This window comes from Erinaceus europaeus, chromosome 16 (assembly GCF_950295315.1).
Source record: "Erinaceus europaeus chromosome 16, mEriEur2.1, whole genome shotgun sequence".
Lineage (NCBI taxonomy): Eukaryota > Metazoa > Chordata > Mammalia > Eulipotyphla > Erinaceidae > Erinaceus > Erinaceus europaeus.
In genome coordinates, this window is record NC_080177.1 from 55,131 (window position 1) to 66,734 (window position 11,604).

Sequence of the window (11,604 nt, forward strand, 5' to 3'; positions counted from 1 at the left end):
GAGGCCAGCTCAGCTGCGGCACATCTGGCACTGGGGTTGCCTCTGCTCTGCTGGGCTGCCTCCGTGGTCCCACCAACGAAGGTGAGCAACCACCAGAAGCTCCAAAAACCACCTCACGAGTCCGTGGGGGAGCCCTCTGCCATGGGCTCCTCTCTCTTCCTAAAGAAGGTGTCAAAAGGGGGCCAGGCAGTAGTGTATCAGGTTAAGCGCATGTGGCACAAAGCGCAGGGGCCGGTGTAAGGATCCCGGTTTGAACCCCCGGCTCCCCACCTGCAGGGGAGTCGCTTTACAGGCGGTGAAGCAGGTCTGCAGGTGTCTTTCTCTCCCCCTCCTCTCTCCATTTCTCTCTGTCCTATCTAACAAAGACATCATCAATAACAACAACAATAAAACAAGGGCAACAAAAGGGAAAATAAATATTAAAAAGAAGAAGAAGGTGGCAAAAAACAAACACTCTCTCCTTTCTCTGCCTGGGCACCCAAGGACCAGGCTAGAGAGGGCAGAGTCCAGAACATCACAGACGGGAACTGAAGCCCTGACTCTCTGAGCCCAGACAAGCTGCTTACTCTGGTCCGTAGTCACCTCCCTGGACCCGCTGTGTCTGCAGCTGGGGGCACGAGGGTCAGTCAGGGAGGCCCACACAGCACTTGTCCTGTCACAGAAGCCTCTGCACACACTCCTTAAAGAGTTTATTTGTCCTGCTCACAAACACCATCAACAATGCTGTCTGTGGAGAGAACAATGCTGTCACCATCAACAATGCTGTCTGTGGAGAGAACACCAAGCTGGGAAAGGCCTCGGACCCCACAATGACGTCTCAAGCGGGAGCCCGGGTCCTGGAGCGCAGCAGAGACATTCAGAGGGCAGCAACACAGCATCAGCAGGGTGGCTCCACACAGCCCCTCCTCAGCCCAGGGAGCCCATCAGGGTCTGAGCCTGTTTCAGCTCTGCAAGGGGAAAAGTCAGTCGCGTCAGGAGGACGCTGGGGTCACTTCCCCACCAGGCACCGCTGCCTCACCTGCCAGGAGGACCTGGAACTTGTCTGCTGAGAGGGACATGGCAACAGGCTGGGCCGGGGCGCCTGGGGCAGCTGCTGTCTCCAGCCGCAGGTGCACCATGGGCTCCTCCACGGTCGGCAGCAGGCTGGAGCTCAGAGTGTAGTCCACTCTCCAGCCCACGCCTGCCAGCGGGCTCACTGCAGACAGGGCAGGTGCTCAGGGCCATTGCAGGCCAGGCAGGCAGCCCTCAGCCCACACCCTGCTGAACCCCATCCCTCCAGGCTGGGCAACCTTTGAGAAACTAAGCCCGGGGACCACAGCAGGCGCTTTGCTGCTGGGAGCTCAGACTGTCCACAGCAGCCCTCAGGACAGGAGCCCAGGCAGAGCGGGGAGGGGGTTCAGCACTGGGCCTGCACATCGGGGAGGGGGTTCAGCACTAGGCCTGCACATCAGGGAGGGGGTTCAGCACTGGGCCTGCACATCAGGGAGGGGGTTCAGCACTGGGCCTGCACATCAGGGAGGGGGTTCAGCACTGGGCCTGCACATCAGGGAGGGGGTTCAGCACTGGGCCTGCACATCGGGGAGGGGCTTCAGCACTAGGCCTGCACATCACGGAGGGGGTTCAGCACTGGGCCTGCACATCAGGGAGGGGGTTCAGCACTGGGCCTGCACATCAGGGAGGGGGTTCAGCACTGGGCCTGCACATCAGGGAGGGGGTTCAGCACTGGGCCTGCACATCAGGGAGGGGGTTCAGCACTAGGCCTGCACATCGGGGAGGGGGTTCAGCACTGGGCCAGCACATCGGGGAGGGGGTTCAGCACTGGGCCTGCACATCGGGGAGGGGGTTCAGCACTAGGCCTGCACATCGGGGAGGGGGTTCAGCACTAGGCCTGCACATCAGGGAGGGGGTTCAGCACTGGGCCTGCACATCGGGGAGGGGCTTCAGCACTGGGCCTGCACATCGGGGAGGGGGTTCAGCACTGGGCCTGCACATCGGGGAGGGGGTTCAGCACTGGGCCTGCACATCAGGGAGGGGCTTCAGCACTAGGCCTGCACATCGGGGAGGGGGTTCAGCACAAGGCCTGCACATCAGGGAGGGGCTTCAGCACTAGGCCTGCACATCGGGGAGGGGGTTCAGCACTGGGCCTGCACATCGGGGAGGGGGTTCAGCACTGGGCCTGCACATCGGGGAGGGGGTTCAGCACTGGGCCTGCACATCACGGAGGGGGTTCAGCACTGGGCCTGCACATCAGGGAGGGGGTTCAGCACTGGGCCTGCACATCACGGAGGGGGTTCAGCACTAGGCCTGCACATCGGGAAGGGGGTTCAGCACTGGGCCTGCACATCAGGGAGGGGGTTCAGCACTAGGCCTGCACATCAGGGAGGGGGTTCAGCACTAGGCCTGCACATCGGGGAGGGGGTTCAGCACTGGGCCTGCACATCAGGGAGGGGGTTCAGCACTAGGCCTGCACATCGGGGAGGGGGTTCAGCACTAGGCCTGCACATCGGGGAGGGGGTTCAGCAATGGGCCTGCACATCGGGGAGGGGGTTCAGCACTAGGCCTGCACATCAGGGAGGGGGTTCAGCACTAGGCCTGCACATCAGGGAGGGGGTTCAGCACTGGGCCTGCACATCGGGAGGGGGTTCAGCACTGGGCCTGCACATCAAGGAGGGGGTTCAGCACTAGGCCTGCACATCGGGGAGGGGGTTCAGCACTGGGCCTGCACATCGGGGAGGGGGTTCAGCACTGGGCCTGCACATCGGGGAGGGGGTTCAGCACTGGGCCTGCACATCGGGGAGGGGGTTCAGCACTGGGCCTGCACATCGGGGAGGGGGTTCAGCACTGGGCCTGCACATCAGGGAGGGGGTTCAGCACTAGGCCTGCACATCGGGGAGGGGGTTCAGCACTGGGCCTGCACATCAGGGAGGGGGTTCAGCACTAGGCCTGCACATCGGGGAGGGGGTTCAGCACTGGGCCTGCACATCGGGGAGGGGGTTCAGCACTGGGCCTGCACATCGGGGAGGGGGTTCAGCACTAGGCCTGCACATCGGGGAGGGGGTTCAGCACTAGGCCTGCACATCGGGGAGGGGGTTCAGCACTAGGCCTGCACATCGGGGAGGGGCTTCAGCACTGGGCCTACACATCGGGGAGGGGCTTCAGCACTAGGCCTGCACATCAGGGAGGGGGTTCAGCACTGGGCCTACACATCGGGGAGGGGCTTCAGCACTAGGCCTGCACATCAGGGAGGGGGTTCAGCACTAGGCCTGCATATCAGGGAGGGGGTTCAGCACTAGGCCTGCATATCAGGGAGGGGGTTCAGCACTGGGCCTACACATCGGGGAGGGGCTTCAGCACTAGGCCTGCACATCAGGGAGGGGGTTCAGCACTAGGCCTGCATATCAGGGAGGGGGTTCAGCACTAGGCCTGCACATCAGGGAGGGGGTTCAGCACTGGGCCTGCACATCGGGGAGGGGGTTCAACAATGGGCCTGCACATCGGGGAGGGGGTTCAGCACTAGGCCTGCACATCAGGGAGGGGGTTCAGCACTAGGCCTGCACATCGGGGAGGGGGTTCAGAACTGGGCCTGCACATCGGGGAGGGGGTTCAGCACTGGGCCTGCACATCGGGGAGGGGGTTCAGCACTGGGCCTGCACATCACGGAGGGGGTTCAGCACTGGGCCTGCACATCAGGGAGGGGGTTCAGCACTGGGCCTGCACATCAGGGAGGGGGTTCAGCACTAGGCCTGCACATCGGGGAGGGGGTTCAGCACTGGGCCTGCACATCGGGGAGGGGGTTCAGCACTAGGCCTGCACATCAGGGAGGGGGTTCAGCACTAGGCCTGCACATCGGGGAGGGGGTTCAGCAATGGGCCTGCACATCGGGGAGGGGGTTCAGCACTAGGCCTGCACATCAGGGAGGGGGTTCAGCACTAGGCCTGCACATCACGGAGGGGGTTCAGCACTGGGCCTGCACATCGGGAGGGGGTTCAGCACTGGGCCTGCACATCAAGGAGGGGGTTCAGCACTAGGCCTGCACATCGGGGAGGGGGTTCAGCACTGGGCCTGCACATCGGGGAGGGGGTTCAGCACTGGGCCTGCACATCGGGGAGGGGGTTCAGCACTAGGCCTGCACATCAGGGAGGGGGTTCAGCAATGGGCCTACACATCGGGGAGGGGCTTCAGCACTAGGCCTGCATATCAGGGAGGGGGTTCAGCACTAGGCCTGCACATCAGGGAGGGGGTTCAGCACTAGGCCTGCATATCAGGGAGGGGGTTCAGCACTAGGCCTGCATATCAGGGAGGGGGTTCAGCACTGGGCCTGCACATCAGGGAGGGGGTTCAGCAATGGGCCTACACATCGGGGAGGGGCTTCAGCACTAGGCCTGCATATCAGGGAGGGGGTTCAGCACTAGGCCTGCACATCAGGGAGGGGGTTCAGCACTAGGCCTGCATATCAGGGAGGGGGTTCAGCACTAGGCCTGCATATCAGGGAGGGGGTTCAGCACTGGGCCTGCACATCAGGGAGGGGGTTCAGCACTGGGCCTGCACATCAGGGAGGGGGTTTAGCACTGGGCCTGCACATCGGGGAGGGGGTTCAGCAATGGGCCTGCACATCGGGGAGGGGGTTCAGCACTGGGCCTGCACATCGGGGAGGGGGTTCAGCACTAGGCCTGCACATCAGGGAGGGGGTTCAGCACTAGGCCTGCACATCAGGGAGGGGGTTCAGCACTGGGCCTGCACATCGGGAGGGGGTTCAGCACTGGGCCTGCACATCAAGGAGGGGGTTCAGCCTGGGCCTGCACATCGGGAGGGGGTTCAGCACTGGGCCTGCACATCAAGGAGGGGGTTCAGCACTAGGCCTGCACATCGGGGAGGGGGTTCAGCACTGGGCCTGCACATCGGGGAGGGGGTTCAGCACTGGGCCTGCACATCGGGGAGGGGGTTCAGCACTAGGCCTGCACATCAGGGAGGGGGTTCAGCAATGGGCCTACACATCGGGGAGGGGCTTCAGCACTAGGCCTGCATATCAGGGAGGGGGTTCAGCACTAGGCCTGCACATCAGGGAGGGGGTTCAGCACTAGGCCTGCATATCAGGGAGGGGGTTCAGCACTAGGCCTGCATATCAGGGAGGGGGTTCAGCACTGGGCCTGCACATCAGGGAGGGGGTTCAGCAATGGGCCTACACATCGGGGAGGGGCTTCAGCACTAGGCCTGCATATCAGGGAGGGGGTTCAGCACTAGGCCTGCACATCAGGGAGGGGGTTCAGCACTAGGCCTGCATATCAGGGAGGGGGTTCAGCACTAGGCCTGCATATCAGGGAGGTGGTTCAGCACTGGGCCTGCACATCAGGGAGGGGGTTCAGCACTGGGCCTGCACATCTGGGAGGGGGTTTAGCACTGGGCCTGCACATCGGGGAGGGGGTTCAGCAATGGGCCTGCACATCGGGGAGGGGGTTCAGCACTGGGCCTGCACATCGGGGAGGGGGTTCAGCACTAGGCCTGCACATCAGGGAGGGGGTTCAGCACTAGGCCTGCACATCAGGGAGGGGGTTCAGCACTGGGCCTGCACATCGGGAGGGGGTTCAGCACTGGGCCTGCACATCAAGGAGGGGGTTCAGCCTGGGCCTGCACCTGCCCATGGCCGTGTCCGCTGGGCAGACAGAGCCCCACCCTGCCCGTCACCCTCACCACGCAGGCTGCAAGTCCGAAGGTGTTCCTGCAGGGGGCCCCGCTTCTCCTCGTAACAGCGGCACAGGCTGGCGGCGTGCTCTGGGGAGTAGAGGGTGCCTGAGGCTGGGCAGGGGGACAGGCCTCGGGCTCCGGCCCACCGAGGACCCACCCTGCCCACTTTCCCGGCGGGTACCTCGGGGTAGCCCCAGCTGCTGCAGCTCGCTGGACAGGGATTCGCCGTCCACACCATGCTTGGCCGCACTGGCAAGTATAAAGCTCAGGACCGCCACAGCAGCCTTCACATCGCTGGACTCTGGGGGCAGCGGTGGGCGCAGAGGGCTGTCACTGGGCCCCGGGCACCTCGTGGTGTGCCACCACCTCGCACTCGGACCCCGACCTACATGAGCTGCTGCCCCCACCACCCCGCCTGAAGCCGGGCGGGGACACTGGGGCCTCTCCACCTGCCCTTCCAGAGGCAGGTAGGTCACGTGGGGGTGGGAAGAGGGGCCCTGGGTCAAGCCTCCGGGTCACCGAAGTCAGCGAGGTACTCACCAAACCTGGCATCGGCGGTGAGCTTCTGGACCTTCTCATACTGTGGGCAAAGTGGGCCTCAGGGTGCTACAGCCCACCCCCCAGCACCCTCCCTGCCCCAGCTACAGCCCCCTCCCCCATCAGCACCCTCCCTGCCGCAGCCCAGCATCCTGAGGTGAGGGTGACAGTCAGGGAGGGCGGGTGACCCCCGTGAGCCTCAGGCCACAGGGTCACAGGGCCATGGACAGCGGGAGAGGACTGTACTTACGTCAAGGCCCTGCCCCAGCAGTTCCTTCAGCACCAGGCCGCACAGCAGCCGCAGCTTCACAGAGGACTGCAGGGAAGGCCTCCGTCACCGGGTGCGGGGCCGGCTCACGGGGGCTCAGCCAGCACCCAGGGCCCCAGAGTGGGCCCAGCCTCCCACCCCACCCCTGGACCCCCGGGTACTCAGCAATCTTAGCCAGCGTGCTGATCTCCGCCAGGACCCAGTCAGGACAGTCCAGGTCACCGCAGAACCGGAACCTCTGCAGGGGTGAGGCCGGCAGTCAGGCTAAAAGCACCTGCTCACATCTGCCCTCCCATCTCTTAGACACTGCACAGAGACCCTCTCCCCGACCATTCTGCCACTAGCCTGGCTCCCGTGCCTCCACTGGGCAGGCATCCTGCTGAACTTCCCTCTGGTGCCTACTCAGCCTGCTGGGAGTGACAGCGGGAAACAGCATCCCTCCTCAGAGAGATGCCGCACACCACCACCCCCCTCCTCCCCCTTCCTCCTCCCCTCCCCCTCTTCCTGCCCCTTCCCTTCCCCAGTCACATCAGCCCTGGCAGCTGCTGCCGCACTAGACGTCTGCCTTCCCAGCCTTCTCCTCACAGCTTTCAATTCATCCAGGTCTCTGCTTATTAGACTTTTCTTGGTGAGTAGCCCCTGGCCAAACTTTCTGCTAAAAATGCATTTTGTGAGTGTCAAAAATGAGACCGAAGCGCTGCTCAGCTCTGGCATGTTCAGTAGTGGACACTCATCTTGAGGGTCTCTGGGTCCCCAGGCATGCCAGTCCCAGGACCAAACTTTCTGAAACACCTCTTCAAACATGGGACTTTCAAGGCAGGAGGGACAGTGCTGCATGGACCTGGCACCACATACGCCGGCCGGAGTGCTATTCTAGCTTGTTTGACTGATAAAGCTTTCACACCTATGTATATCTAATTCTTGATAAAGGAACCCAAAGTATTAAATGACGGAAGGAGGCACTCTTCACTGAAAGAAGCTTTCAAATAGCAAGGCACTTTCATTGTCCGTGGCTATTTACTTCCTGACCCACGGCCCTGTTTCTGAGTATGTGCGAGTCAGAACGTGATGACCTAACACTAGACTGTGATGGCACGTTGCATGCAGACATATCACAGCAAAGCTGCATGACACATAGTTCACTGCTGTGGCGGTGGATGCAGTGTGGACTATACCCCAAAATATCAAGCCGTTAATATGGCAAATAATAAAAATATTTCTTAGAAAATAGCTACTTTGGTGCAACTATATACAAATAATGTCAAAGCACATAAATCATAGTGATGTTGTGTATGATACAGCAAATCCTAACAAAGGGATTTTTCAAAGTTAACCCAATTACCAAATAATGTGATTGTAACAATAACTATTGTCTTCTTAACCCTAAGACAGCAGGAACCTCAATTTCCTCTATAGAACCTGTATTTCCCCCAGTCCTAGAACCTTTAGGGTGGGGCGCACGTTCCTGCATGTTTCTCTCAATTCATATTAAATGTTATTGCCTCTGCTGATCCCAACCTAATCAACGCAATGAGTGCCACCTCGGCATGCTTCACTTCAGACTGTGACCAGAGACTTCAGGCGTGGAATATCAACACTTCACCCTCATCACTCGGGTGAGATCTTTCCTTTCATGGTATTCTCTAATTTCATTCTAGGTGGTTCACTTCCTAACAAAGTCCCAGAACCTAGATATGGACCAGGTCCTGTGAGATAGAGCCTATGTTCACACGTATCCATAAATTAGGGCAAAATATACACCTGAAAGCAAAAGTACACAATAGTCTGCAGTGAGTCAGTATCAAGTTCATAATGAAATAGTGTCTACTACTTCCTATTACAGTTCTCTCACTCACTCCAAAGCTAACCTTAGCAAAGCAAGGACTGCGAAAGCTGAATAAGGGCAAGAGACTGGCAGACTTCAATGATGACTCTTTAGTCACTATCAGGCCACTCCATCAGCTGGGGCCCTAGTCGGGGAGTCCTGAGATTCCCAAACAGACGTGATGTGCCCAGACCGCAAATAAATCCCTCTCTCCGTTGTTATCGGTCATTTCTATCAGGAACAACACAATGGACCCTTTTGTGGCCCCCCCACATAGGACCTTGCCCTCAACTTGGATCAACAATGGTAGGGAATGTTCCATCCTCCGAAGGGAGGCTGGACAACACACTCTGTGCTCCACCTGAGGAAGATGGGTCCTGACATTGGGGCAGCTTGGAATGTTCCTACTCATGACCACAGAGTGTGAGCCCAGATCTACAGGGATGCAGAGGTCACACAGGCTCCTAAGCTGAATATGGGCCCCAGATATCACATCAAATCGATGGGTTTACAGTCAACAATACTTATACCCCTTTCCCATATTAGGGAGCTACTCTCTTCCCTGACCCAGCTTTCTGTCCCTTTTCCAGCCATGACATCAACTCCCCAGACAATAACTTGGATCCACCTGCATATCAGATGTCAGGCTTAGAGAAAAGAAAAAACACTAGTATAGCTACAGGCCCCTTGAAATATAACTAAAATATGCCTACTAGCTATCTGCAAAATGGAGGACACCCCCCCCAACACTTCATCTGCACTATCTATTCCAGCCTTTAGGTCCATGATTGTTCAACAATTTGTTTGGCTTTGTGTGTTAACTCTCTTTTCAGCCACCAGGTTCCAGATGCTACCATGATGCCAACCAGACTTCCCTGGACAGATGACCCCACCAATGTGTCCTGGAGCCCCGCTTCCCCAGAGCCCTGCCCCACTAGGGACAGAGAGAGGCAGGCTGGGAGTGTGGGTCCACCTGTCAACGCCCATGTTCAACAGGGAAGCAATGACAGAAGCCAGACCTTCCACCTTCTGCACCCACAGAGACCCTGGGTCCATACTCCCAGAGGGATAGAGAATGGGAAAGCTGTCAGGGGAGGGGGTGGGATACGGGGAATTGTGTGGAGTTGTGCCTCTCTCTTCCTATGGTGTAGTCAATGTTTCCTTTTTGTAAATAAATAAATAAATATATATATATATGAAGAAAAACAAACAGCTATTTGCCCTCATGCCAGGGCCCTTCCCCTTCCTTCCTGGTCTCAGCACTAGCGCCAACAGACCAGACCCGCCTGGCCGCCAGCCGTCCTGTCCGCAGGCAGCACAGAAGCCCAAGCTATTCCCACACCCGCGTCTACACCGAGCTCCGCACACACACAGCCCTCCCCCCGCGTCTACACCCTCGGGCCCCGGCCCCAGTTTCCACCCGGACCCCGCATCCTCCACCCTCCGACCTGAGCCGCGGGGCAGTGCGGCCCTTCCCGGGCACTCTGCGTCACCCTCAGGGCCACCTGCGTCACCCCCCGTGTCACCCCCCGTGTCACCCCCTGCGTCACCCCCTGCGTCACCCTCAGGGCCACCTGCGTCACCCCCCGTGTCACCCCCCCGTGTCACCCCCTGCATCACCCTCAGGGCCACCTGCGTCACCCCCCGCGTCACCCCCTGCGTCACCCTCAGGGCCACCTGCATCACCCCCCGTGTCACCCCCTGCGTCACCCTCAGGGCCACCTGCGTCAACCCCGTGTCACCCCCTGCGTCACCCTCAGGGCCATCTGCGTCACCCCCTGCGTCACCCTCAGGGCCACCTGCGTCAACCCCCGCGTCACCCCCTGCGTCACCCTCAGGGCCACCTGCGTCACCCCCCGTGTCACCCCCTGCGTCACCCTCAGGGCCACCTGCGTCACCCTCAGGGCCACCTGCGTCACCCCCCGCGTCACCCCCTGCGTCACCCTCGGCCACCTGCGTCACCCCCCGTGTCACCCCCTGCGTCACCCTCAGGGCCACCTGCGTCACCCCCCGTGTGTCACCCCCTGCGTCACCCTCAGGGCCACCTGCGTCACCCCCCCTTGTCACCCCCCGTGTGTCACCCCCTGCGTCACCCTCAGGGCCACCTGCGTCACCCCCCCTTGTCACCCCCCGTGTCACCCCCTGCGTCACCCTCAGGGCCACCTGCGTCACCCCCCGTCTGTCACCCCCTGCGTCACCCTCAGGGCCACCTGCGTCACCCCCCCGTGTCACCCCCTGCGTCACCCTCAGGGCCACCTGCGTCACCCCCCGTGTCACCCCCTGCGTCACCCTCAGGGCCACCTGCGTCACCCCCCGTGTCACCCCCTGCGTCACCCTCAGGGCCACCTGCGTCACCCCCCCTTGTCACCCCCCGTGTCACCCCCTGCGTCACCCTCAGGGCCACCTGCGTCACCCCCCCTTGTCACCCCCCGTGTCACCCCCTGCGTCACCCTCAGGGCCACCTGCGTCACCCCCCGTGTGTCACCCCCTGCGTCACCCTCAGGGCCACCTGCGTCACCCCCCGTGTCACCCCCTGCGTCACCCTCAGGGCCACCTGCGTCACCCCCCCGTGTCACCCCCTGCGTCACCCTCAGGGCCACCTGCGTCACCCCCCCGTGTCACCCCCTGCGTCACCCTCAGGGCCACTCCTCGGCGTCCGCTGAACCTGCGCCTCCCACCGGGGCGGGCCCGCGTTCCCCCAGCACACCCGCTCTCGTCTCTGCCGCCCGCGCTCGGAGCGTCCCCGGAAGGAGCCTCCGCCCCGCAGGCACCCAGACCCGCGGCCCGCAACGCTCCGCAGCCGCCCGCGCTCACCATCGCGCCAGACGCCGGCCGAGGATGCCGCCTTCCGCTCGCGCCTGCTCAGCCGACTCCGCGGTCACGTGCCGCCAGCGTCACGTGCTTCCCCGTGGCAGGGCGGGGCCAGGACGAGAACTTCCGGGTGGACGCGTGTGGGCCGGGCTTCCTGGCCGGCGGATGACCTGTGATAGGCGGAGTCGCGAAAGGGGCGGGGTCTCTGCGTAGGCCTGGGGTGGGCGGGGCCAGGCGGTGGAAGGCCTGGGGTGGGCGGGGCCTGTCGGGGAACTGAAGGGCTTTTTATATTTAATTTTATTTTTTTTAGTTTTTTTCTTTTTTTAAATTTCTTGTCAACTTAATTTTATTGTTTTACTGTATTTTCTTATTGGACAGAGACAGCCAGAAATTGAGAGGGAAGTGGGAGATAGAGAAGCCACACTGCTTGACCACTCTCATAGCTTTCCCTACAAATGGGGACGGGGGCTCGAACACGGAC

The 11,604-nt window shown here is 61.1% G+C and overlaps 1 protein-coding gene across 5 annotated transcripts; it reads right to left on the reverse strand.

Moving 5' to 3' along the window:
* Nucleotides 1-674: 674 nt before the first annotated feature.
* COMMD4 (COMM domain containing 4) lies at nt 675-11,270 on the reverse strand. 5 transcript variants are annotated; one of them, XM_060174208.1, is made up of 8 exons: nt 11,127-11,270; nt 6,654-6,725; nt 6,470-6,535; nt 6,223-6,262; nt 5,864-5,983; nt 5,689-5,769; nt 1,019-1,195; nt 675-947 (listed from the first exon to the last, which is right to left on the reverse strand). In XM_060174208.1, exons 1-8 carry the CDS (start codon nt 11,127-11,129, stop codon nt 907-909), a joined length of 600 nt encoding a protein of 199 aa, XP_060030191.1. In that variant the 5' UTR covers nt 11,130-11,270; the 3' UTR covers nt 675-906. The 5 variants fall into 5 exon arrangements, with proteins under 5 accessions (XP_060030191.1, XP_060030188.1, XP_060030190.1 ...); XM_060174205.1 differs by lacking the exon at nt 11,127-11,270 and adding an exon at nt 7,073-7,316; XM_060174207.1 differs by lacking the exon at nt 11,127-11,270 and adding an exon at nt 6,833-6,877.
* Between the last annotated feature and the right edge of the window lie 334 nt (nt 11,271-11,604).

Bases quoted from the DNA above. Each gene is read 5' to 3' on its own strand.
- COMMD4 (XM_060174205.1), bottom strand. From the start codon at position 7,291: ATGTTTGAAGAGGTGTTTCAGAAAGTTTGGTCCTGGGACTGGCATGCC. The intron at 6,263-6,469 runs GTAAGTACAGTC...CTTTGCCCACAG, and splicing joins TGCTGGGGCAGGGCCTTGAC to TATGAGAAGGTCCAGAAGCT. The intron at 5,984-6,222 runs GTGAGTACCTCG...CGCTGCCCCCAG, and splicing joins CACCGCCGATGCCAGGTTTG to AGTCCAGCGATGTGAAGGCT.